The following is a 26,858-nucleotide window of genomic DNA, read 5'->3' on the forward strand; positions in this document are numbered from 1 at the left end:
GGCGGATAGTTTCAGAAATAGAGCAGGTTTCCACAAACCACGGTTTATTCGACAAAAGCAATGTTGCCCCCCAACCCCAAAAACATTTCTATCTGTTCGACAGGGGTAGATTTTTCTTTTGTCAACCATTATTTAACTAGGCAAGTCAGTTAAGAACAAATTCTTATTTACAGTTACGCCTACCAAAAGGCCTCCTGCGGGGACAGGGCCTGGAATAAAACAAATACAATATAAATATAGGACAAAACACACATCACAACAAGAGACAACACAACATTTCATAAAGAGAGACCTAAGACAACAACATAGCAAGGCAGCAACACATGACAACACAGCATGGTAGCAACAACATAACAAAAACATGGTAGCAACACAACATGGCAGCAGCACAAACCATGGTACAAACATTATTGGGCATAGTCAACAGCACAAAGGTCAAGAAGGTAGAGACAACAATACACCACAACTGTCAGTAAGAGCGAGCATGATTGAGTCTGAAGAGATTGAGATAAAGCTGTCCAGTTTGAGTGATTGTTGCAGCTCGTTCCAGTCGCTCGCTGCAGCGAACTGAAAAGACGAGTGACCCATGGATGTGTGTGCTTTGGGGACCTTTAACAGAATGTGTATGGCAGAACGGGTGTTGTATGTGGAGGATGAGGGCTACAGGAGATATCTCAGGAGGGAGTGAGGCCTAAGAGTTTTTTTAAATAAATAAGCCTCAACCAGTGGGTCTTGCGACGGGTATACAAAGATGACCAGTTTACAGAGGAGTATAGAGTGCAGTGATGTGTCCTATCAGGAACATCGGTGGCAAATCTGATGGCTGAACGGTAAAGAACATCTAGCCGCTCGAAAGCACCCTTACCTGCCTTTCTATAAATTATGTCTCCGTAATATAGCATGGGTAGGATGGTCATCTAAATCAGAGTTAGTTTGGCAGCTGCGGTGAAAGAGGATCGATTACAATAGAGGAAACCTAGTCTAGAATTAACGTTAGCCTGCAGCTTTGATATGTGCTGAGAGAAGGACAGTGCACCGTCTAGCCATACTCCCAAGTACTTGTATGAGGTGACTACCTCAAGCTCTAAACCCTCAGAGATAGTAATAACACCTGTGGGAAGAGGGGCATTCTTCTTACCAAACCACATGACATTTGTTTTGGAGGTGTTTTAGCTAAGTTGTTGATGTAAATTTAGAAGAGCGTGGGGCCTAGGATTGAGCCTTACGGTACACCCTTGGTGACTGTACCTCTCTTTCTCTTTTGTACCTCTCAGAGAGATACAGTTGAAGTCGGAAATGTACATATACCTTAGCCAAATACATTTCAACTCAGTTTTTCACAATTACTGATATTTAATCCTGTTAAAAATTCTTAATCCTGTCTTAGGTCAGTTAGGATCACCACTTTATTTTAAGAATGTTAAATGTCAGAATAATAGTACAGAGGAAGATTTATTTCAGATTTGATTTCTTTCATCACATTCCCAGTGTGTCAGAAGTTTACATACACTCAGTTGGCCCATTCCTCCTGACAGAGCTGGTGAAACTGAGTCAGGTTTGTAGGCCTCCTTGCTCGCACACGCTTTTTCAGTTCTGCCCACAAATCTTCTGTAGGATTGAGGTCAGGGCTTAGTGATGGTGACTCCAATACCTTGACTTTGTTGTCCTTAAGCCATTTCTCCACAACTTTGGAAGTATGCTTGGGGTCATTGCCCATTTGGAAACCCATTTGCGACCAAGCATTAATTTCCTGACTGATGTCTTGTGATGTTGCTTCAATATATACACATCATTTTCCTTCCAAACAATGACATCTATTTTTTGAAGTGCCCCAGTCCCTCCTGCAGCAGAGCACCCCCACAACACGATGCTGGCACCCTCGTGCTTCAGTGGTCATTATGGCCAAACAGTTCAATTTTTGTTTCATCAGATCAGAGGACATTCCTCCAAAAAATACGATATTTGTTCCCATGTCCAGTTGCAAACCGTAGTCTGGCTTTTTTATGGCGGTTTTGGAGCAGTGGCTTCTTCCCTGTGGAGCAGCCTTTCACGTTGTTGATATAGGACTCATTTTTACTGTGGATATAGATACTTTTGTACCTGTTTCCTCCAGCATCTTCACAAGGTCCTTTGTTGTTGTTCTGGGATTGATTTGCACTTTTCGCACCACAGTACGTTCATCTCTAGGAGACAGAACGCGTCTCCTTCCTCAGCGGTATGACGGCTGCGTGGTCCCATGGTGTTTATACTTGCGTACTATTGTTTGTACAGATGAACATGGTACCTTCAGGCGTTTGGAAATTGCTCCCAAGGATGAACCAGACTTGTGGAGGTCTACAATTTTTATTCCGAGGTCTTGGCTGATTTCCTTTGATTTTCCCATGATGTCAAGCAAAAGAGGCACTGAGTTTGAATGTAGGCCTTGAAATACATCCACAGGTACATCTCCAATTGACTCAAATTATGTCAATTAGCCTATCAGAAGCTTCTAAAGCCATGACATCATTTTCTGGAATTTTCCAAGCTGTTTAAAGGCCCAGTCAACTTAGTGTATGTAAACTTCTGACCTACTGGAATTGTGATACAGTGAGTTAAGTGAAATAATCTGTCTGTAAACAATTGTTGGAAAAATTACTTGTGTCGTGCACCAACCGACATGCCAAAACTATAGTTGGTCAACAAGAAATTTGTGGAGTGGTTGAAAAACAAGTTTTAATGACTCCAACCTTAGTGTATGTAAACTTCCAACTTCAACTGTTAGCAAACCAGGCCAAAGACCCCTTGGAGACACCAATACTCCTTAGCCGGCCAACAAGAATGGAATGGTCCACCGTATCAAAAGCTTTGACCAAGTCAATAAAAATAGCAGCACAATATTGCTTAGAATCAAGGGCAATGGTGACATCATTGAGGACCTTTAAAGTTGCAGTGACACATACATAACCTGGGCGGAAACCAGATTGCATACCCAAGAGGATACTATTGACATCAAGAAAGCCAGCCAGTTGATTATTGACAGGTTTTTCCAACACTTTTGATAAACGGCAAAATAGAAATAGGCCTATAACAGTTAGGATCAGCTTGATCAAGGACGAACTGTAGCTGCCTTCCAAGCAATGGGAACCTCCCCAGAAAGGAGAGACAGGTCAAAAAGGTTGGAGATAGGCTTGGCGACGATATGGAAACAGTGTTGCGACAGACGATTATGGACACAGTGTTTTACAAATAAATTATGATTGCCTAATAACTTTGAAGGTACACCGGGCAGGTGATGTTATCAAGTAACTATAAAGCTCTATTTCACATTTACTAAATGCTTAAAAAATGATTGTTTTAAACTATACAAATATTGTTTCTTTGCAAGACAAGGATTGTTCTGACTTTCAAGAATGCCTGAATGCTTCGCCTTGCTTTTCTGTTTCGCCGGCAAGTTTCACCATCCAATTATTACAATGGCACATGAGAATTATTGGAATATGGCAAATATTAGTCAATTCTCACATTCTATCCATGGAGGCTTTTGCAGCTACCTGAGACATTAAACAGATAGGTGGGAGGGCATACAGGCTGTCCGCCAATTTATTAATTCACAATTTGTCTAAATGGGTAAACACTTAAATCACTACATTTTTATTCAACACTGTAGGATTTTGTGGTGTCATTATGTCCAGCTGATATATATATATATATATATATATAATTTTCATTGAAAGCATGTCTAAGAAGTGGTAGATCTGTTCTATGTGCCGATTTCTATGCTTCCTGTTAAATTTCGTACACAAGCTGAAAACACAACATTTTTGGTTATGGGAAAATATATTTTACAGCAGTTTAGACCCTGGTCCTCGAGTACTCCCAACAGTAAACATATGTATTGTAACTCTGGACAAGCACACCTGATTCAACTTGTCAACTAATCCACAAGCCCTCAATGAGTTGAATTAGATGTGTTTGTCAAGGGCTACAACGAAACTGTACTGTTTGGGCACTCGAATACCAGGGTTGGGAAACACTGGTTTAGATGGTACAATGATTCTCCACACAACGACTGCTTATTTTGTCACAAAAACTGAAATAAGGCGAACTATTAGAATGTTTGCAATCGGGAAATGGGGGAGTTTAAATTTAAATGTACCCTAGCAGGCAATTGTCGCATCTATTTTCCATGCGAACTTTGAGTGTAGAAGGTAAAGAAAACAAAGTTTAATGACTTCTCAAACCCAGTCCTGGTCTGTTTCGCTAGCCATCCCGGAAGTCTCGCGACGTTGGGCCTCTGGGTTTACAAACTCTGGGAACTACTTTAAGACAGATACTCGGAAGAACACCCTGTCTACCATGTAATATTTTAATAACAAATACGGTTAATTTATTAAATGTCTGTCTGTGATATATTGTAAAATAACTGAAGAGTCAACTGGACTAACCAGAACAAAGAGAAAAGAGTACAAGGAACCATTTTTCCCGAACATTCATAAGCTACTTCCGGAAACAAAGTGCCAGTTTACCATGGTCGTCACTAGTTACCACATCCACAAAGTCATAAATCCCGCCTGTTTCTACAATGCATTTTCTTAAAATGTAATTTTAAACCTAACCCTAACATTGACCACACTGCTAAGCTCATGGCCAACTCAAACTTCAAATTAAGACCAAAAAGCAAATTTTAGTTTCATGAATTTTTACAATATATACATTTGGACTTTGTGTCTAGGGTAACTAGTGAAAACCGTTTTCCACCCAATCAGAAAACACTTGCATTTTAAAATGTCGATTACTTTCTGCTTGGCAGCCGGCACCCTTTTAATTTCTGTTCTCATTATGAATGTTAATCAGTGAATGACGAACCTCGAAATTTGGAAAACGTACTACTACTAGCTAGCAATGCTAGTTCTTCTTTTCAGAGGTCAAGAGAGACAGTATTGTTGACAATTGCTTCACTTTCGTTGTTGCCAACTCGGCTGACTACCACACAGCAAGCAAGCTGGCTAGCTTGCTAGTTAATGCCGAATGGGAACCCAAGAAGATGAGCGAGGTAAGCTAACGACTGTTAGTTAGTAAATTAACTAAGAAGAAATAGCACCTAACTTGGTGGTTACTGTGTTTGGTAGCTAGCGATACCAATCAGGATAATAACTACATAGTAGGCTATTTAAGGAGTTATTCAGTACTTTTGGTGAACCTCGATATCTTGCTACTCTAACATACATAGCCAGTTTGCTAACTACAGTAGTGTTCTTTGCGTTAGTATTAACGTTAGCTGGCTTACCACACTGTAGTTGGTGTTGCTAACATTTCTAACGTTAGCTAACATACTGTGCCTGCCTTCTGCCCGCGCATGCCCCCAAATTAGCCGCCAGTATGTCAACAATCATTTTGGGATGGTTGCCACCAACTGAGCAGTTTTGTTGTGCATTTTTGTCAACGTCTGTAAACAAACTGAATCAAATCAAATTTATTTATAAAGTCCTTTTTACATTAGCAGTTGTCACACAGTGCTTATACAGAAACCCAGCCTAAAACTCCAAACAGTAAGCATTGTAGATGTAGGAGCACGGTGGCAAGGAAAAAAACATCCTAGAAAGGCAGAAAACTGGAGAGGAACCAGGCTCAAAGGGGTGGCCAGTTTTCTTCTGGCTGTGCTGAGTGGAGATTATAAGAGTACATGGCCATAAAGGCCAGATCGTTCTACAAGATGTTCATAGATGACCAGCAGGGTCAAAAAATATTCACAGGGGTTGTAGAGGGTGCAACAGGTCAGCACCTCAGGAGTAAATGTAAGTTGGCTTTTCATAGCCAGTATTCAGAGGTCGAGACAGTAGGTGCGAGAGAAAGGGTAAAAAAAATAGCAGGTCTGGGACAAGGTAGCACGTCAAGTGAACAGATCAGGGATCCATAGCCACAGGCAGAACAGTTGAAACTGGAGCAGCAGCACGACCACGTGGACTGAGGACGGTGACAGCCAGGAGTCATTTGGCCAGGTAGTCCTAGGGCTCAGGTTGTCTGTGAGGGGAGAGAGCGAGATGGGACATTTACTTAAATTCACACAGAACACCAGATAAGATAGGAGAATTTCACCAGACAGGACAGACTGACCCTAGTCCACCGGCACATAGATGATACCCCCGGACAGGGCCAACCAGGCAGGATATAATCCCACCTACTTTGCCAAAGCACAGCCCCCACACCACTAGAGGGATATCAACAGACCACTAACTTACTACCCTGAGCCAAGGCCGAGTACATTTACATTTACATTTAAGTCATTTAGCAGACGCTCTTATCCAGAGCGACTTACAAATTGGTGAATTCACCTTCTGACATCAGTATATCCCACGAAGATCTCCACGGCACAAGCCTGAGGGGGGCGCAAAACTGGACAGAAAGGTCACGTTAGTGACTCAACCCACTTAAGTTGAGTAAAGCGAAAAAAGCCTTGCGCGACGTGACGCACCCCTCCTAGGGGCGGCATGGAAGAGCACTAGTAAGCCAGTGACACAGCCCCAATAGTTTCAGAGGCAGAGAATCCCAGTGGAGAGAGGGGAGCCTGCCAGGCATGGACAGCAAGGCAATTCGTCACTCCAGTGTCTTGCCCTTCACCTTCACACCCCTGGGCCAGACTACACTCAATCATAGGGCCAACTGAAGAGATGAGTCTTCAGTAAAGACTTAAAGGTTGAGACAGTCTGCGTCTCTCACAATGATAGGCAGGACCATTCCATACAAATTTAGCTCTATTTGAGAAAGCCCCTGCCTCCAGCTGTTTGCTTAGAAATTCTAGGGACAATAAGAAGGCCTGTGACTTTTGACCGTAGGCAGGAGCAGGTCCATGTAGCAAGTCCATGTGATGCTTTGTAGGCTAGCAGTAAAACCTATCAGCCCAAACGGCAGGGTAGCCTAGTGGTTAGAGCGTTGGACTAGTAACTAGTAAGGTTGCGAGTTCAAACCCCCAGTTAACCCACTGTTCCCAGGCCGTCATTGAAAATAAGAATTTGTTCTTAACTGACTTGCCTGGTTAAATTAAAGGTAAAATAAAAAAATAAAAATAAAATAACAGGAAGCCAGTGTAGAGAGGCTAGAATTGGAGTAATATGATCACATTTTTTGGTTCGAGTCAAGATTCTAGCAGCTGTATTTAACTCAAACTGAAGTTTATTTGGTGCTTCATCCGGTGAGCAGAAGAGTAGAGCATTACAGTAGTCTTAAACTGGAAGTGACAAAATATTATTGATATGTTCATCAAACGAGAGATCGGTGTCCAGAGTAACGCAAGAGGTCCTTCACAGTTTTATTTGAGATGACTGTACAACCATCAAGATTAATTGTAAAATCAAACAGCAGATGTCTTGGGTCCTAGAACTAACATCTGTTTTTTCCGAGTTTAAAAGTAAAACATTTGCTGCCATCCACTTCCTTATGACTGAAACACAGACAGAGTATAGAATATACAGTATAATGAAAACAATGATGGTCCTAAAACAGAATCTTGAGGAACACCGAAACTTACATTGATTTGTCAGAGGACAAACCATTCACAGAGACAAACTGATATCTTTCCAACAGATAAGATCTAAACCAGACACAAACTTGTCCTTGTAGACCAATTGGGGTTTCCAATCTCTCCAAAATAATGTGGTAATTGGTGGTGTCAAAAGCGGCACTAAGATCAAAAGCGGCACTAAGCCATTCAAAGGTAATTTACCACCTTCACAATGCAGTCTCAGTACTAGGATGGGGTCTTCAACCAGACTGGAGCGTTTTGAATACATTATCTGGCTTTGGGAAGGCAGCGAGTTTCTGCTGAACAGCTTTGTCAAAGCACTTTGAGAGGAATGGGAGATTCGATATAGCCCGGTAGTTTTTAAATTTTTCCGGGTCAAGGTTTGGCTTTTTCAGGAGAGGCTTTATTACTGCCACTTTTAGTTTTAACGTAGCCTAGTTCATAACTTCTCCAAGAAGTATGATCTACACTATGCACTTTATTCATAAATTCAAGGTCTGCATTTAGTTTGTAATGTCCCTTTTTACAGATTGGGTGGACGTGGCGAATGATATCCTTAGCAAGTGTCACATTAACCTAAGACTGAAGAAGGTGACGGACTGTAATGCCAATGTTTTTGCCGCCTTGTATGAGGCCATCTTGGGGGAGAAAGTCCCAGGTAAGTTTACACCAAACATGACACAATAAACATGCCCACCAAAAGAGCAATATGCATTTTTTTGAGACTTATCAAGGCCAACTGAATGCTTTAGAGGAGAGTATTCTTACAATTTCAAGAATGCCACACAGTGCTACTTATGATCGTCAAACCTGCCAACACAAGGCTGTGTTTGTCAATGGGCTAGTAAGTGGCAAAAGTGCACAAGAGGCTGTGATTTGGAATCGTGTGTGTGTGTGTAGACTACATCGCCACCCCGGGCAGTCAGGAGGATGATGTCCACAACATCCAGTCTGTGATCGACTCACTGGCTCTGGATTACCTTCAGATCAGCCTTTCACACATCACAGGTGAGCAGCTCTTACGCTTGACTCACTATTCACTAGTTAATTAACTAGTAACTACTCCTTATTCCCTAGGTATTCACTTGCTATTCAGTCATTCATCATCTGATCAAGTCAAATGTTATTTGTCACATGCTTTGTAAACAGGTGTAGGCTAACAGTGAAATGTTTACTTACAAACAATGCAGAGAGAAATAAAAATGAGGAATAAATACGAGTAATGATAACTTGGCTATATACACAGGGTACCAGTACTGAGTCATTGTGCAGGGATACGAGGTAATTGAGGTAGATGTGTACATATAGGTAGAGATAAAGTGACTAGGCAACAGGATAGATACACTGCTGTTACTGTTTTATGTGATGAGTCAAAAGAGTTAGTGCAAAAGGGGTAAATGCAGACAGCTAAATAGTAACCAATAGCTAACTATTTAGCAGTCTTATGTAGGGCTGGGCAGTATACTGTGTTTTTTACGATATACTGGTATTGATGCACAGGCCGGTTTGGGTTTTTACTTTACCTTCTATACCGGTATTTGAATGTTTGGTTTGTTAAATGTGGCACGCAGCGTGTAACGTCCATTTTTATAGTCTACTTCGCTACTTGAGTCATCTCTCTCTCCACTCTCTCTATGCCGCGTTCCACCCAGACCTAGCCACGCTCTCTGTCACTCAAGGAGCGCATTTGATGTTTGTCAAGCACAAGACACTTGGTTCAGTCTGCATGGTCAATGCAGCATGTGCAACACTGTTGATGACAACGATGCAGTTGGCACTTTGCTTCTTAATATAAACCTACTAGCATTCTGTAATTACACAATTTAACTTGTGTTTCTTACATATGAAAACAGCTAGTTTGTCTTTTCTTATCAAGTTGTTCCGACATCTTGGTAGCTGATGTTTGTTAGCTAGCTAATACATGTACTGAATAAGAGCAAGCGTGATTTGCTATACAACCTGATAATACCAGTGATTGTGTAGACCTAAATCAGCACGTTTGTGCAACAGTGTCTTAAAAATTAAAGAGGTAAACGCAAAGCTAGAAAATGTTAGCTACATAAAGTAGCTAAGAAAAAAAATCTTAGCTACATTAAGTAGCTAAGAGAACATTCAATTAGAGGTCGACCGATTATGATTTTCAACGCCGATACCGATTATTGGAGGACCAAAAAAACCCCGATATTGATTAATCAGCCAATTAAAAAAATAATTAAAAAAACAGTAAATAAAAAATAATACAAATACATTTTTGTCCATTTAAAAAAATTAATGACAATTAAAACAATACTGAAAGAACACTTAAGTTAAAATATAATACATAAATAAAATCAATTTAGCCTCAATTAAATAATGGAACATGTTAAATTTGGTTTAAATAATGCAAAAACAAAGTGTTGGAGAAGAAAGTAAAAGTACAATATGTGCTATGTAAGAAAGCTAACGTTTCAGTTCCTTGCTCAGAACATGAGGACATATGAAAGCTAGTGGTTCCTTTTAACATGAGTCTTCAATATTCCCAGGTAAGAAGTTTTAGGTTGTAGTTATTATAGGACTATTCCCCTCTATACCATTTGTATTTCATTAACCTTTGACTATTGGATGTTCTTATAGGCACTTTAGTATTGCCAGTGTAACAGTATAGCTTCCGTCCCTCTCCTCGCTCCTCCCTGGGCTCGAACCAGCAACACAACGACAACAGCCACCCTCGAAGTAGCATTACCCATGCAGAGGAAGGGGAACAACTACTAGAAGACTCAGAGCGAGTGACGTTTGAAACGCTATTAGTGCGCGCTAACGAGCTAGCCTTTTCACTTCGGTTACACCAACCTCAGCTCAGGAGTTGATATGCTTGAAGTCACAAACAGCGCAATGCTTGACGCACAACGAAGAGCTGCTGGCAAAACGCACGAAAGTGCTGTTTGAATGAATGTTTACGTGTCTGCTTCTGCCTACCACTGCTCAGTCAGATACTTAGATACTCGTATGCTCTGTCAGATTATATGCAACGCAGGACACGCTAGATAATATCTAGTAATATCATCAACCATGTGTAGTTAACTAGTGATTATGATAGATTTTTATTTTATAAGATAAGTTTAATGCTAGCTAGCAACATACCTTGGCTTACTGCATTCGCGTAACAGGCAGTCTCCTCGTGGAGTGCAATGAGAGGCAGGTGGTTAGCGCGTTGGACTAGTTAACTGTAAGGTTGCAAGTTTGAATCCCCCGAGCTGACAAGGTAAAAATCTGTGGTTCTGCCCCTGAACAAGATTAAATAAAGGTGTAAAAAAAAATTGGGCCAAATCGGAGTCCAAAAATACAGATTTCTGATTGTTATGAAAACTTGAAATCAGCCCTAATTAATCGGCCATTCCGATGTAGCCAAACATTATAGGGTCCCCTAGGAAACACACACATTAGTTCTTACCCTGTCACAATAACTCCTCCCTGGCATTTTCATTCGTTGTAATGTCAAACAACATTGTATTCTTTTTTTTTCTTTTTATACAACACACTGGTCTTTCCATCATTGTATGAGTTTTTTTTTTTATACCCCTTTTTCTCCCCAATTTCGTGGTATCCAATTGTTATTAGTAGCTACTATCTTGTCTCATCGCTACAACTCCCATACGGGCTCGGGAGAGACGAAGGTTGAAAGTCACTGCTTCTTAACACAGCGCGCATCCAACCTGGAAGCCAGCCGCACCAATGTGTCGGAGGAAACACCGTGCACCTGGCAACCTTGGTTAGCGTGCACTGCGCCCGGCCCGCCACAGAGTCGCTGGTGCGCGATGAGACAAGGATATCCCTACCGGCCAAGCCCTCCCTAACCCGGACGACGCTAGGCCAATTGTGCGGACCTCCCGGTCGCGGCCGGTTACGACAGAGCCTGGGCGCGAACCCAGGGTCTCTGGTGGCATCTGCAGTACAGCGCCCTTGACCACTGTGCCACCCGGGAGGCCTACACTATTATATTCCAACTATATAATTAGAATATACTTTCTATTCCCATGATTCCAACAGTTAACCCAAGTGTTTTGCTCTAAATCGCAAGTCAAATTGCAACATCTGGTTAAAAATAAGGCCCAGATGACTTGCCCATATGGTGCAGCCCTACGTGGCAGCGTGGACATGATCTCAAATGCAGACATTTATGAAAATTATCATTTTTGGGGGGTTGAAGTTGAATTGAACAGTATAAAACAATCAGAATGGAGAAAGACCCATTGAAATTACTTAGAATGTATGTGATGCCGCCCTAGGGTCACACACTGCTCATAAAGAAATTTAGAACTTTTATTATTAAAAAAACATATTGTCAATTTTTTTAAACAGCGTGATATAATATTTTGGCCATATTGCCCAGCCCCTGTCTTATAGCATGGGGTAGAAGCTGTTCAGGGTCCTGTTGGTTCCAGACTTGGTGCATCGGTACTGCTTGCCGTGCAGTATCAGAGAGAACCGATGATGAATGCTAAAAGAAAATCAAGTGATCTATTTAGCTACAACCAGAGGGTCTCTGGCTAAATTGCTGTTTAGATTTCAAAGCACAGCCCTGTTCAGAGAAAACACAACCCTCTTTGTTTCGGATAATTCACCGTAAAAAGATGCAGACTCGTTGGTTCTATTAAAAGGACAACAATGTTGTGTTTATTATGGTTCCACTGATTCATCGCTTGTCCTCATATGGGTTTTCCCCCCGGCTCTAGGCGAGAACATTGTACGAGGGGACAAGGAGTCCATCAAGAACCTGTTGGAGATCTTTGACGGGCTGCTTGAGTATCTCACCGAACAGATCAGTGAAGAGGAGTCACAAAATGGAGGTAGACAAAAAAATCTTATTTTACTCCATTACCCTCTCAACTGTTATATTTAGGCTAACCTTTATTTAATCAGGAAGTCCTATTGAGGTCAGAAGACCTGCCTGGAAACATACATACAGCTGTTCTTCCCGACCTGATATCACCCCTGTTCTTTCTGATCTCATATCACCACTGTTCTTTCTGATCTCATATCACCCCTGTTCTTTCTGATCTCATATCACCCCTGTTCTTTCTGATCTCATATCACCACTGTTCTTTCTGATCTCATATCACCACTGTTCTTTCTGACCTCATATCACCCCTGTCTCCCTCAAACTTTATCTGTGTCACTGAGTGAGGCACAACCCTGTTTGGGTGTGATCACCCACACACATGAAGTGGACCTAATGGCCTTTCTAAACCCGTTTTAGAGGCGGCTGGCTCTGGGATTACTGGGAAGCGGTTGGCAGCACTCTGTATGTCTTTGTGTCCATCAATGGTGGTCTGCTGGCCCTCTCTCCCATCGCAAAACACCAATTAGACTTTTAATGACCAGACATCTGTCTGGACATTTAAATGTTCAGAAGGCTCTGGTGAAAATGGCTGGTTTATCAAAATGGATAGGGGTAGTGATTTTGCGTGAGTCCAAAAGGAGCTGTGAAGTATTGGTTGTTAATCCACCGATAACCGATTTTCCAATATATAGGATGAAAAAAAAGGGACTCATGCTTACCTTAACACTTGCAGCCATTCTCATTGTCATTCGTTTCACAATGTAATAAATCGACATTTGAACCATATTTCTTGGACAGTTCTTTTGAATATAATTTTATGCGAATACAGTGGGGGAAAATTACACTTTTTAATTTTCCCGGCAGATACATCGGTATCAGTAAGTTTTGTACCCCCCCCCCCCCAAGACAATCCAAACCGCCATCGGGCCCAGAATAACATATCGCCGGACTCTAGTTTAAACCGCTTGATTTTTCCAATTACTGGGATAGGCTGTGCATGAGTCGCTACAGATAATGTTACTGTCACACTCAATGAACTCTGTCGATGCACTTTCACAATGACATGGCTAGAACAGTTGCTTGTTTCATTTCAGCTTTCGGAAATGGGGTTGGATCTATGTGTCTATGTGCTCCAATGTCTATGGATTTCTATGTTCCGAGTGCTTATTCTACTACTCTGACTGAGTCTGTTAATGTGACTTAAATATTTGTATAATTAGGACTGATTGGTGGTCTGAAAGTCGACTGGTAGCTTGTTCGTTTCGTCATTGCATCACAGCAGGAGCCTGTCATCTTCACCACATTGCGCCATGCTGTAATCACCCTTCTACAATCCTCCCCCTTTCCTCCCTCCAGACAAGGAACCAAACGGTGTTCCTGTTGAGGATGCCCCCCTTCCTACAGGGACAGTGGTCCCCCAGACAGAGGAACAGGAGGCCCTAATGGAGAGAGCCTCCCAGTATTCTAGTGTGCAGTGAGTGTTTTCAAGATATTCTATGCTACAGGTTCTTTGTACATTTCCATGGTTTCAGATTCAGTTCCTTCTTCGAGCAGGGTTCCAATTCTGTTGATACAACCAAAGACACTACATCACGAGACAATACATGTATGCCATTTAGCCAAAGCGACTTAGTCATGCATGCATACATTTTTCATATGGGTGGTCCCGGGAATCGAACCCACTAACCTGGCATTGCAAATGCCATGCTCTAGCAACTGCACCAGACAGGACCACTTCAAATGCCATCATCGTGTAAGTCAAGTCTGTACATCCTATTGACACAACAGCCAGTCAGGGAGCACAACACAAATGTCAACCGTAACGGCGAATGCTAAGGTTGGACACGGAACACAAACATCTATGACATCACTATGTCTACTCAGCCTGTTCCGTTGGCTGTCGCACAGAAAGGCTGGCTGGAAAGTCAACAAAGCTGAATGAGTCATTGTGGGTGAGGTAAACCTCTGTTCCTAAACCAGGAAACTCGATGCATTGTTTTGAATAAGTGCAGGTTGTACTTGTTCTAACTAACTGGTATCACACAAACCAGACACACCGATGCACTTCCATTGAACTGTTTGGGTGGTCTTTCCTTTCCTTAACTTTACAATGTTTCTTTTATCTTCCAGCTCTGCCGTCCAGTCTAGCAGCAAACATTCCCTTCACTCTTGGAATGCAGAGGAGACGGGCTCGACCAATGAGCTTATCCTCCTGGGAGACTCCGCCCGCACGTTCACGGCCAAACAAGAAGGTAGGCGGGACCAAAAGCTTGTTCCTGGCCCATGACATAGAATGCTGAAAAAGGAAAAGCTTTCCTCTGTCTTTGTATTTACATTTGGAATCAAATCCCATTTTATTTGTCACATGTTTCGTACACAACCGGTGTAGAGTAACAGTGAAATGCTTACTGACGGGTCCTTTTCCAACAATGCAGAGTTAAAGATAGAAATAGTAACAGAAGGAATACATACCCAGTGAATAACAATAATGAGTAAAAAGAACATGGCTATATACAGGGAGTACCTGTACCGAGTTGATGTGTAGGGGTACGAGGTAATTACATTTACATAACATTCAGACGCCCTTGGGGTGTCAGTGTAAAGTGAGTATGTGGGTAGAGTCCAGTGTGTGTGCATAGTCGGTGCAAGAGAGTTGGTGCAAAAATGGTTAATGCAGGAAGTCCTGGTAGATATGTGATTAGCTATTTTTTGGGGTCTTCGTCCGACACCGCCTGGTATACAGGTCCTGGATGGCAGGGAGCTCGGCCCCAGTGATGTACTGGGTAGGACTCGCCACCCTCTGTAGCACCTTGCGGTCTGGTGTCTTGCAGTTGGTGTAACAAGCGGTGATGCAGCCAGTCAAGCTGCTCTCAATGGTGCAGCTGTATAACATTTTGAGGATCTGAGGGCCCGTGCCAAATCTTTTCAGAGAGGTTGTTGGCCTTGCACCACACCGCCAGGTCTCTGACATCCTCCCTATAGATTTTGTACATTGGTTTTTCTATTGTGTTATTGACTGTACGTTTATGTGTAACTCTGTGTTGTTGTTGTCGCACTGCCTTTGCATTATCTTGGCCAGGTCGCAGTTGTAAATGAGAACTTGTTCTCAACTGGCCTACCTGGTTAAATAAAATAGGCTGCCTTGTTGTCGGTGATCAGTCCTACCACCGTTGTCATCAGCAAACTTCATCCACCTTTCGCTTATCAAACGGCACATGATGCTGATGAGGTATCCAGTTTTTCCAGTCTTTTTTTGCTGTCTTTCCTATGGAATTCTTTATGGAGACAGTGCGGAATGTTATGTGGTCAGGGGGTTCGTTTTTCCTCAAGTGGAAGTAAAAAAAAAATAACGAGGATTATGTCACCGTTTCCTTTTTACAAGCCCCTGTCCTCTCATTATTTTCCACTAAGTCCTCATGAGTCCCTACGTTTGTTTTTAATGATAGTCTTCAACAACAGTTTAGTTAGTTAGAATATGAATGGCCTGTGTACTTGTCTTTGCTCCATTGTATGGATCTTGTGTATATTCGCAAGACAATGCCAGGGTTATTGGCAAGGCATCGATAGCTAGGAGTACAGAACTGTATCTGAGAAAAGAATTCAGAACTGTAGGCTACTTAAAGAACAGTGAACCAGTTGAGGCAAATCTGATTGTATAGAAACAAAAATAATATTTTACTTGAACCTTTGTTCAAACAGCCTGCATAACACTATTATAACATGACACGAATAGCCATAGCATCTGTTAACCATGGGAACTACAGTACTGAACAGTGTACACATACGCCTACAATACATTGCCTACAAAATCTACACCTCTAACAGCTTCTATTTTACCCCTCTCTAACAGTGGAAGCCTCTTCCCAAGCTCCGGGCCCCAGCACCACGTGTGCCCCGGGAACCCCAGGCACCCAGGCCACTCTACTGAGGGAGCCCCTGCGCTCGGCCATCCCCCTGCAACCCCCCTACCAGACCACCCCCCACAGGCCCGACAGAGCTCCCCACTCGGGTAGCCAGTCTCCCCCAGCCAACGGTCTCAGCAGCGGGGCTGCAGTGGCACAGGAGGCACCCACTGGCAGCTCAGAGGTATGTCCGTCTAGTCATATATATCCATGCTGAGTCTATTCAAATTACGCTTTGTAATACAGTATCAACTTTCCAAAGACACGTTTTAATCAGTATTTCAAAGCTCTCAGAAAATGACTGTGTTCTGAAACACATTCTGAAGTGACCTCAGCCAAGTACAGTTTATAGAACTCTAGCTTCCTTCCTCCTCTGACAAAGGATGAGCTGTTGCTGACTCATGCCAACTCATCCAAAATGGCCACGAGACTCATCACAGGAGTCACTTTTCCAATATGTTCCTCCTCTCTGTTTATGGGCGGCAACACCTCCTAACCTGGGAATCACGTCACATCCCACCTGCATGCCTCTGGCAAGTCCAGACACGCTAGCAGGGGCAAATACTTTCCACTTGTTATTCCATTACCAACTGGTACTCGCTATGTCTGAAGAATAGCCAATACTATGACTGAGAAATTGGACATCAGTGGATCTAGAGTTGGAGAGACCTGACTGAGAAACAGTTCTACATTCCCACGTCATTTACAATATGACCCAGGGCCATATGTCCCCACCCAGCACAAGTTTCCACCCAAGAAGGAATGCAATGTTTCCACCTTATAGTCTCTCCACTGGGAAGAAAGACTGCATCATGGAACAGACCAGTGACGCAACTGAAGGTATAGGCCCAGTCAGTTAGTCAGGATATATATATATATATACACACACACACACACACACACACACAGTGGGGCAAAAAAGTATTTAGTCAGCCACCAATTGTGCAAGTTCTCCCACCTAAAAAGATGAGGCCTGTAATTTTCATCATAGGTACACTTCAACTATGACAGACAAAATGAGGAAAAAAATCACATTGTAGGATTTTTAATGAATTTATTTGCAAATTATGGTGGAAAATAAGTATTTGGTCAATAACAAAGGTTTCTCAATACTTTGTTATATACCCTTTGTTGGCAATGACAGAGGTCAAACGTTTTCTGTAAGTCTTCACAAGGTTTTCACACACTGTGGCTAGGCCACTCCAGGACCTTCAAATGCTTCTTACGAAGCTACTCCTTCGTTGCCCGGGCGGTGTGTTTGGGATCATTGTCATGCTGAAAGACCCAGTCACATTTCATCTTCAATGCCCTTGCTGATGGAAGGAGGTTTTCACTCAAAATCTCACGATACATGGCCCCATTCATTCTTTCCTTTACACGGATCAGTCGTCCTGGTCCCTTTGCAGAAAAACAGCCCCAAAGCATGATGTTTCCACCCCCATCCTTCACAGTAGGTATGGTGTTCTTTGGATGCAACTCAGCATTCTTTGTCCTCCAAACACGATGAGTTGAGTTTTTACCAAGAAGTTATATTTTGGTTTCATCTGACCATATGACATTCTCCCAATCTTCTTCTGGATCATCCAAATGCTCTCTAGCAAACTTCAGACGGGCCTGGACATGTACTGGCTTAAGCAGGGGGACATGTCTGGCACTGCAGGATTTGAGTCCCTGGCAGCGTAGTGCGTTACTTTGGTCCCAGCTCTCTGCAGGTCATTCACTCGGTCCCCCCGTGTGGTTCTGGGATTTTTGCTCACCGTTCTTGTGATCATTTTGACCCCACGGAGTGAGATCTTGCGAGGAGCCCCAGATCGAGGGAGATTATCAGTGGTCTTGTATGTCTTCCATTTCCTAATAATTGCTCCCACAGTTGATTTCTTCAAACCAAGCTGCTTACCTATTGCAGATCCATTCTTCCCAGCCTGGTGCAGGTCTACAATTTTGGTGTCCTTTGACAGCTCTTTGGTCTAGGCCATAGTGGAGTTTGGAGTGTGACTGTGTGAGGTTGTGGACATGTGTCTTTTATACTGATAACAAGTTCAAACAGGTGCCATTAATACAGGTAACGAGTGGAGGACAGAGGAGCCTCTTAAAGAAGAAGTTACAGGTCTGTGAGAGCCAGAAATCTTGCTTGTTTGTAGGTGACCAAATACTTATTTTCCACCATAATTTGCAAATAAATTAATTAAAAATCCTACAATGTGATTTTCTGGAGAATTGTTTTTTCCTCATTTTGTCTGCCATAGTTGAAGTGTACCTATGATGAAAATTACAGGCCTCTCTTCTTTTTAAGTGGGAGAACTTGCACAATTGGTGGCTGACTAAATATTTTTTTTGCCTCACTGTGTGTGTATCTATCTATCTCAGCAAAAAAGAAACGTCCTCTCACTGTCAACTGCGTTTATTTTCAGAAAACTTAACTATTGTGTAAATATTGGTATGAACATAAGATTCAAGAACTGAGACATAAACTGAACAAGTTCCACAGACATGTGACTAAGATAAATGGAATAATGTGTCCCTGAACAAAGGGGAGGTCAAAATCAAAGGTGACAGTCAGTATCTGGTGTGGCCACCAGCTGCATTAAGTACTGCAGTGCATCTCCTCCTCATGTACTGCACCGGGTTTGCCAGTTCTTGCTGTAAGATACCCCACTCTTCCACCAAGGCACCTGCAAGTTCCTGGACATTTCTGGGGGGAATGGCCTTAGCCCTCACCTTCCGATCCAACCAGTCCCAGATGTGCTCAATGGGATTGAGATCGGGGCTCTTCGCTGGCCATGGCAGAACACTGACATTCCTGTGTTGCAGGAAATCACGCACAGAACGAGCAGTATGGCTGGTGGCATTGTCATGTTGTAGGGTCATGTCAGGATGAGCCTGCAGGAAGGGTACCACATGAGGGGGGAGGATGTCTTCCCTGTAATGCACAGCGTTGAGATTGCCTGCAATGACGACAAGCTCAGTCCGATGATGCTGTGACACACCGCCCCAGACCATGACGGACTCTCCACCTCCAAATTGATTCCGCTCCAGAGTTCAGGCCTTGGTGTAAAGCTCATTCCTTCGATGATAAACGTGAAATTAAAAATCGCGACTCGTCAGTGAAGAGCACCTTTTGCCAGTCCTGTCTGGTCCAACAATGGTGGGTTTGTGCCCTTCGACGACATTGTGCCAGTGATGTCTGGTGAGGACCTGCCTTACAAGAGGCCCTCAGTCCAGCCTCTCTCAGCCTATTGCAGACAGTCTGAGCACTGAAGGTGTAACTCGGGCAGTTGTTGCCATCCTGTACCTGTCCTGCAGGTGTGATATTTGGATGTACCGATGTTACACGTGGTCTGCCACTGTGAGGACGAACAGCTGTCCGTCCTGTCTCCCTGTAGTTCTGTCTTAGGCGTCTCACAGTACGGACTTTGCAATTTATTGCCCTGGCCACATCTACAGTCGTCATGCCTCCTTGCAGCATGCCTAAGGCACGTTCACGCAGATGAGCAGGGACCCTGAGCATCTTTCTTTTGGTGTTTTTCAGAGTCAGTAGAAAGGCCTCTTTAGTGTCCTAAGTTTTCAGAACTGTGACCTTAATTGCCTACCGTCTGTAAGCTGTTAGTGTCTTAACAACCATTCCACAGGTGCGTGTTTATTAATTGTTTATGGTCAATTGAACAAGCATGGGAAACGATGTTTAAACCCTTTACAATGAAGATCTATTTGGATTTTTACAAATGAATATATATATATATATATTACACCCCATGATCTCACATACCATTATGGGAGATGGTAAGGAGCTGTGGGGAGATGAAATAAAATCAAGTATTTACTTAAATTGACCTGCACACACTACTGCTATTCTTTCTGTGTCTCGTTCTAATTCACTGCAATAAGGCAGTGTACTACAACTACTGTATTCACTTAGGATTGTTTTACAGTTTAGTCAGTTAGCAGACTTACAGGGCCAATTAGGGTAAAGTGTCTTTCTCAAAGGCACATTGACTTATTGGGGATTCGAACCAGCGACCTTAACCACTAGACTACCTGTGACACTGGTATTTCAATGCTTTGTACTGGTAGTTCACGTCATGCATCCACTAGCTAGCCACTGAGACTCCTCCTCTTGCTGGGTTCTCTTTTATCACAGTGTGATTTGAGTGTGAATTCTTCCCCCTCCCCCACTGAGTGGAAATGCACCCACCCCTTTGTCTCTGTCCCCTTTTCTCTGACTAATGAATAACCATCTCTCTCTCCCTCTCTCAGTCCCCAAGGCCAGTGGCTGACACAGTTACCAATGGAGTTCGCTCGCCAGCCCACAACCACTCACCTGGTTAGTACACAGAACGGACTGCTCTGAATAGCACGGCTGTAGCCATTGAATTGATGTATTTTTGCACAGCGTTCAGTTTATCAGAAATAAAAGTGTAGCACCTCAAACCATGTATCAATTTGATTGATTGATCTTACGCCTCCATGCTTTTCATTTGTAGTCGAGAGTGAGAAGTCTGTGTCCAGTCAAACCAAGGTCAGGCTCGAGGAGGCCAAGGAGCAGCCAGAGGTAAGGCATAACAAACCACTCGCACTCTACACTGTTGTAGATACAATGCCTCAAATTAGGACTAATTCAATAATTCAAGTTTACCTCATGCCTAATTCCAATCTTATTATTTGCTAATGCATGTCCAATTTACAGCTAATTCATGACTAAATTGTTGAATATTTCGCAAATCTCTCTAATCTTCTCTATAGCCTACCAGTGTGGGGCCCAGGAGGGTTCTATTCCGGACACAGCCAGACATTCATTTCCTCACCCTGCAGGATGAGCTGGAGGACAGGGCACCACTGGACACTGAGGAAGAGGAGGAAGAGACCTACACGCGGCAGGACAGCCGGGCTCACAGGGGGCGGACGGGGATCAGGTAAGAACAACACAATGGGAGGTGGTTAGAATAGCATTGTAGATGCATAGCGAGAAAATCAATGTACATGAACATAAGTTAGTTACACACAGATGTCCTACACACTGCCACTCAATCTAACATTCACCTCCTTGCCTTGCCCTTTTGTCTCTGCTTTTCCTCTCTTTCTACCTTTTGTCCCCCTTTCCCCCTCCCTCTCCCTGCCAGTAGTAGCAGGGTACTAGAGGAGGAGGATTGTGAGGAGCCTCTCTCCTGGCGTAGACAGAGAAACAGGAAGGCAGAACAGGAGCTGCACCACATGTCTGAGAAGCTGTCCCGACGACTAGAGGAGCTGGACCTGGTGAGTGGTAACCGTGTGTGTGAGTGACGCGCTTGTCATTATGTGGACTGTGTGTGTCAAGCTATATTTACATTGCTGGGATGCGTTCGGAGCAGTCTAACCGCGTGTCGGATGCCTTACAATCCCATTCACCAGGAGAACCTTCCCACCGGACAGGCTTTCACTTGGCATGCGCCACAGCTGACCATTAATTGCACCGGTGAATTGTGTGGGGGGGAAAAACTAAGGTGTCGGACCTGGCATCTCAGCAATGTACATCTAGATTTAATGTGTGTTTCCATTCGTCAGATGTTAAAGAGAGCGCTAGGAGAGAGCGGAGAGGCCGACGAGGTCAAAGAGGAGGACAAACTGTCCCACCACAGTGACAGTGTCATGGAGTGTCGCAGGCCCCCAAGGAGGCCAACAGGTACATCCTCCACCTCTTCAATCACATCAGGGCCCATGTTCATACAGCATCTCAGATCTAGGATCAGTTTAGCCTTTTAGATCATAAGGAATACGATTTGTATGGGCAGATCCTAGATCAGCACTCCTACTCTGAGATGCACCGCACTTCTCCAACAAAAGCACAGTTGACTCGCCTGAATGTAGAACAATAATAAGTCATTTAACATTTCCTCGGCTTTAACCTTTAACCTCTGACCCTTCTCCCAGGTACTCCGCGAGTCCCCACAGCCCCCTGTACCCGCTCCCTGTCCCCCTCACCTCCCCGGGCCCGTCGCTCTCTCTCAGGTCAGCTAGAGGGCGCCATGAGAGATGCGGTGCGCGGAGAGGTCACACAGAGACACGCCGCCCGTACGGGCCGACGGGAACTCCACCATCTACCGCCCCAACACAAACACAGCCAGGTCAGAGGGAATTGCCATATCACATTAACCAATGCCATATTCAGTATAAAGATTAAATATTGTCACCTTTTTAAAAGAGAAGTTGAACTGTCTAACAAAATTGGTGTGTACACACCTCTCTAGCTGGAAAAAGCCTATGAGGAGGAGCTGAAAGTGTACGAGGACAGAGAACGGGCTGCTATGGCCAAGGAACGAACCAGAGCACAGGAGGCGGTGAGAGAGAGGGGGGGAGAGAGTGGTGTGTAAACAGTATCAGACCTACTCATTTTAGCCCTGGGGAGGTGTGTGCATTAGACACCATGTGACTGTGTATACAGTAGCCCTCTGGCAGAAAGACTGTGTGTCCCAATATTATCTACAGCAGACGTTCTATGTGTGGTTCTGCCCTGTAGGAGAGGGAATACAGAGAGGCCATACTGAGAGATGTTCCCCGAACCCCCAAACCGTCCCAAGTGTACACCACATCAGCCCAACACCGCTCCCCCAGGACCAGACAACCAACTCCGGGCCGCAGACGACAGGACAAAACCAGGAGAGCCCCACCAAGTAAGACCCCCAAGCTGGAGTCTCTGCCAGTGAGATGGAGACAGTATCAACTCAATCTAGTCAAAGTAGTGTACAAAGTGGCTTCCTCTCCTTCATTTGCTCTGAACTAAAAACGCAGCATTGGCCTCTGAAACTAATATGGAGGATGCCTACCTGGCTATCTATTCAATCCTTTCAGAACTGCATATGCCTTAGGAGAAAGAGCTTGATATGGATTTGCGCACGGTATGGATTTGGCCCTCTATATTAACCGTTTGTGTTTCTCTCAATTTTCCAGTGAAGGTGAAGGACAACGACCTGCTCCCCCTGCTCCTGGAGGAGTTCCCCCACCTGCACCTCTCGCCCCACGCCCTGGGCAGGATGTGGCAGCAGCAGCTGGGCCAGGTGGACCGCCTCAACGCCTCCCTCTCCCTGGACAACCAGAGGCAGGGGCCACGCACTAAACTCACCAGCCAGGTGGGGGCGCTATAACACTATCCACCATATAAACCACAGGGAGAGCTGGGAGCTTAGCTTGGCTTGCCAGATGGATCTCTGCAAGTCTCCTACCTTTCTGTAATGTTAACACAGATGTCTAAGTGCGGAGCCTGTGTTTGGGCGAAGACCCCATAATGAGACCAGGGTCCACCCGTGCAACTTTTCCACATCGATCTCCTCCCGTTAACTCGTCATGTTCTCTCTCCCCAGGTGGAGGAGGTTCAGAGGAGACACAACCTGCTGGTGGAGATCATCCGCAAAGAGCAAGAACACAACAGACGCCTGGTGAGCCAGTCAAAACATGCACGAGGTTCAGTATGTAGGCTAGACACACACACATAGTACCAGTCTTATGTTTCAAACACACACAGCAAGAAATAATACAATACAGCCCCTCTAACTGTACAGCCGTCTCGCTCCTCTCCCCCTCCAGAGGGATTTTAAGGAGCGTATCCAGCAACAGAAGTCGACTCAGAACCGTCTGAAGGAGCAGAGGCAGCAGATCGCCCGGGCCAAGAAGTACCACAGTGACTACCACATCCAGCTCCGCGCGCGCATGATGAGGGCCCGCACGAAAGAGGAGAGGGTCAGTTAGTGACGCCATGCTACGCCTCAATACCCAACACGGTTTAGATGCTCCTAGAATTTCATGTTTCAACGCTTCAAACAGTACTTTCCATTCTCCATCCATGTATTTTATGAAGGGAAGATTTTACACAATTGTCATCTATTAAGCTCCATTGTAAAATAAAGTCAAAAGTAAACAGGTCATGAACACCCCGACTATACAAACACATGTAACGATATGGTGGTTTGTTTAGTGGTTATTAAAGGGTTGTATAACTGTGTGTGTTGTGTTCCAGATGTTTAAGCAGGTCTTTGAGGAGGGCTTGGAGGTGCAGAAGGCTCGTCTCCGAGAGCAGAGGGCCTACGCCAAGGAGCAGCGCCAGGAGCACCAGAACAAACACCGAGACCAGATCCAGTCAATGGAGAACTATTACAAGGACCAGGTAGGACCAACACATGACCCTCTTTCATATTAACACACACGCGTACCTTACAGATGTGGTAGGAGAGTAAGACCAAGAAACAGCTTCCTGATCTTCTCTGTTCCTACATCTGCACTGATGTGAAAGAACGGGACAGCTGAAAGCTAATTCCACGCTGTTCTGCACTCTTTCAGTTTTCATTGTTGGCGGAAACTCTCGCTATAGAGCGACAGGATATCCAAGTACGGAAGAAGGCCCAAGAAAAGGTAAATGCACGTTAATGTACACACAATTTACTACATATGCCTGTACTTTGTCTGTACATTTTGGGGAGATTTGAGATACTTGAACTTATTCAGGGTCAGGATATTAAAGTGTTTCTCTCTGCAGGCCCTTCAGAAGATGAAGCGAGAGCTGCGATCCAAGATGGAGAGGGAGATAGGCGAGCTGCAGAAGATTATCGTCCAGGACGACGACGACGACTACTTCCACGGCCTGGAGGTCCAAAGGTTACGGGGTCGCGTGCAGATGGCTTCCTTCCAGTACAACACCAGCTGTCAGCACTGACCCCGCTAACGAGCTAGCAATCTATAGCTACCTACCGCTAACTTTCCTTCGGCTGCTAAAAACAAACTTTAAAGTCTCTAAAACCCACGGATCTGAGTCCTACTCCTCGATTGTTTTAAATACTTGATTTAAGAATGTTAAAAAAAAGACTCCCTCACTGTGTATTTTGTGTGCTGTCGTTTTGATTTTGTCATGTGGTAAAGATGAGTAGTTTAGTAAATTGTCTTTCACAGCCAAACGGGACCATTGTGAAAATTGGATGCAACACTAATTATGAATGTCATGCCAGGACAAGATTTTTTCCCCTCTTCCTTTTAATGGTATGCAGGATTTGTCTCCTGTAGTGTTTTTAACAGCGTTGATGAATGATTTATTTAATTGTACTGTAAATGACCTATTAGTCTGGTTTTTAGGTTAACTTGTTACGCTTTTTTAACACCAGAGAGCGCTGAAAGTTCCCTTTGCCAGTAAACTACCATACTAATAAACAAATCAGACCTGTTAAAAAGGCCAAGTTGCCGATTCCTATGCACTTCTCAGTAGTTGGGATTCAGACGTACCTTATGGAGGGGTTTGGGACCTTATGGAGGGGTTTGGGCATGCTTCCATTGCACACACTGAAGACATTTGAATTAAACCCCAGAAAACACATCCATGGGTTGGCCTACCAATTTGATCAGGGAGTTTTTGTTCAATTTGATTTTCTAATTTCTCTAAAACAATCCCTTTAAGGTGAATCAGTGCAAGTCTTGAATGGAGAATTGTTCAGAATATAGAAAGATGGCCATGAAAACCTATGCGTCTTTGTTCAGTACCCATTTATTTCATGGAAAAATAGCCTTAGGGCACAAAAGGTGGTTTGATTCATTCTGAATGTTGGAAGTCTAATGCCTATATAATACATATACCCTAATTGCCTGCACTGATCATGAAACTGTGTGATGGCAAGTGCAAAGTAACAGTTTGAGCTCCATAATGATTAATAAGCCTATGGGTCCCGATTGATTTTTTTACTACAATTTGCATTTGTTAAATCAAATGTAATGGAATGATACAAACACGAAACTGGCTGTTAAATATATTGCCCTGCCGATTGTGGCTTTGAATATTTAACATATGCTATAGCCTACAAAATAAATTGAAGGTAACAGGAAAAGTCAGGCCATATGATTAAAACGTTCTAGGGAGCACAAAGGTTACATTTCACGCAACTTTCCTTGTCATCCAATTTGGTTAGCATATAAATCTCTACAATAAAGATTCTGCATTTCATACTTTGCTGTAGGAAAGGGGCATAAAGAGCCCTGCCTGTCATGACTAGATTCACATTAATCGACAAGTAAAATAGATCTATAACTGTCATTTATCCTATATTTACATTCCCTTTATCCAAACAGATTACTCATTGACCTAGCTTGTATCCATAGGTCTTATCAGTTGATTTAATTAGGACATGAGGATTGTCATTTATATCAGCAAAATAAGTAGGTTTTTCCACTTGAAACTGGCAGGTTCTCTTGACCTTATTCATGGTTGCGTATAAAGGTGGTGGAATTAAGTCAAGGTCAGAATATGGAGTGTCGAGACATAAGCAGCCACACCTCCATTTAAAAACAATCGCCTACCTTGCTGTCACTGGCATTTCCCCCATGCTTAAGTTCAAGATTAGAAAGACAAGTGCATTAAAATAGGAATAAAGTTCATTTTACGCTAAACTTAAGTCTAAATTTCCTCTATATGAACAGACATGTTGGTGTGAGAACGTCACTTGTCAGTGTCAAGGCCACTCGTTCCAGGGACCACACTGGTAGCTGATCGGTCCCTGGTACAGTGCACCGCTCTGAACTGACAGGGCCCAGTTTCCCAAAAGCATGTGAAGGCTAAGTTCATGATGCTTTTGGGAAATGAGCCTTGGTGAAAGCCATCTTAAAGACCTTCCACTCCATTGTTTTCACCTCAAGT

At 43.6% G+C, this 26,858-nt stretch overlaps 1 protein-coding gene across 2 annotated transcripts; it reads left to right on the forward strand.

Moving 5' to 3' along the window:
• The first annotated feature begins 4,717 nt into the window (after positions 1-4,717).
• Positions 4,718-26,154, forward strand: LOC135539241 (centrosomal protein of 95 kDa-like). 2 transcript variants are annotated; one of them, XM_064965068.1, is made up of 21 exons: positions 4,718-5,032; positions 8,028-8,156; positions 8,399-8,506; positions 12,211-12,324; positions 13,674-13,791; positions 14,448-14,569; positions 16,168-16,403; positions 20,474-20,540; positions 20,701-20,768; positions 20,960-21,129; positions 21,337-21,469; positions 21,758-21,875; positions 22,124-22,317; positions 22,441-22,530; positions 22,710-22,863; positions 23,141-23,319; positions 23,551-23,625; positions 23,774-23,926; positions 24,204-24,350; positions 24,524-24,595; positions 24,720-26,154. In XM_064965068.1, exons 1-21 carry the CDS (start codon positions 5,008-5,010, stop codon positions 24,894-24,896), a joined length of 2,649 nt encoding a protein of 882 aa, XP_064821140.1. In that variant the 5' UTR covers positions 4,718-5,007; the 3' UTR covers positions 24,897-26,154. The 2 variants fall into 2 exon arrangements, with proteins under 2 accessions (XP_064821140.1, XP_064821146.1); XM_064965074.1 differs by having other exon boundaries at positions 21,340-21,469.
• The last annotated feature ends 704 nt before the right edge of the window (positions 26,155-26,858 follow it).

This window comes from Oncorhynchus masou, chromosome 5 (assembly GCF_036934945.1).
Source record: "Oncorhynchus masou masou isolate Uvic2021 chromosome 5, UVic_Omas_1.1, whole genome shotgun sequence".
Lineage (NCBI taxonomy): Eukaryota > Metazoa > Chordata > Actinopteri > Salmoniformes > Salmonidae > Oncorhynchus > Oncorhynchus masou.

Coding starts and splice junctions, on each gene's coding strand:
- LOC135539241 (XM_064965068.1), top strand. CDS start 5,008: ATGGGAACCCAAGAAGATGAGCGAG. Junction 13,792..14,447: donor TCCCAGTATTCTAGTGTGCA/GTGAGTGTTTTC, acceptor TTTATCTTCCAG/CTCTGCCGTCCAGTCTAGCA. Junction 22,864..23,140: donor AACCAGGAGAGCCCCACCAA/GTAAGACCCCCA, acceptor TCAATTTTCCAG/TGAAGGTGAAGGACAACGAC.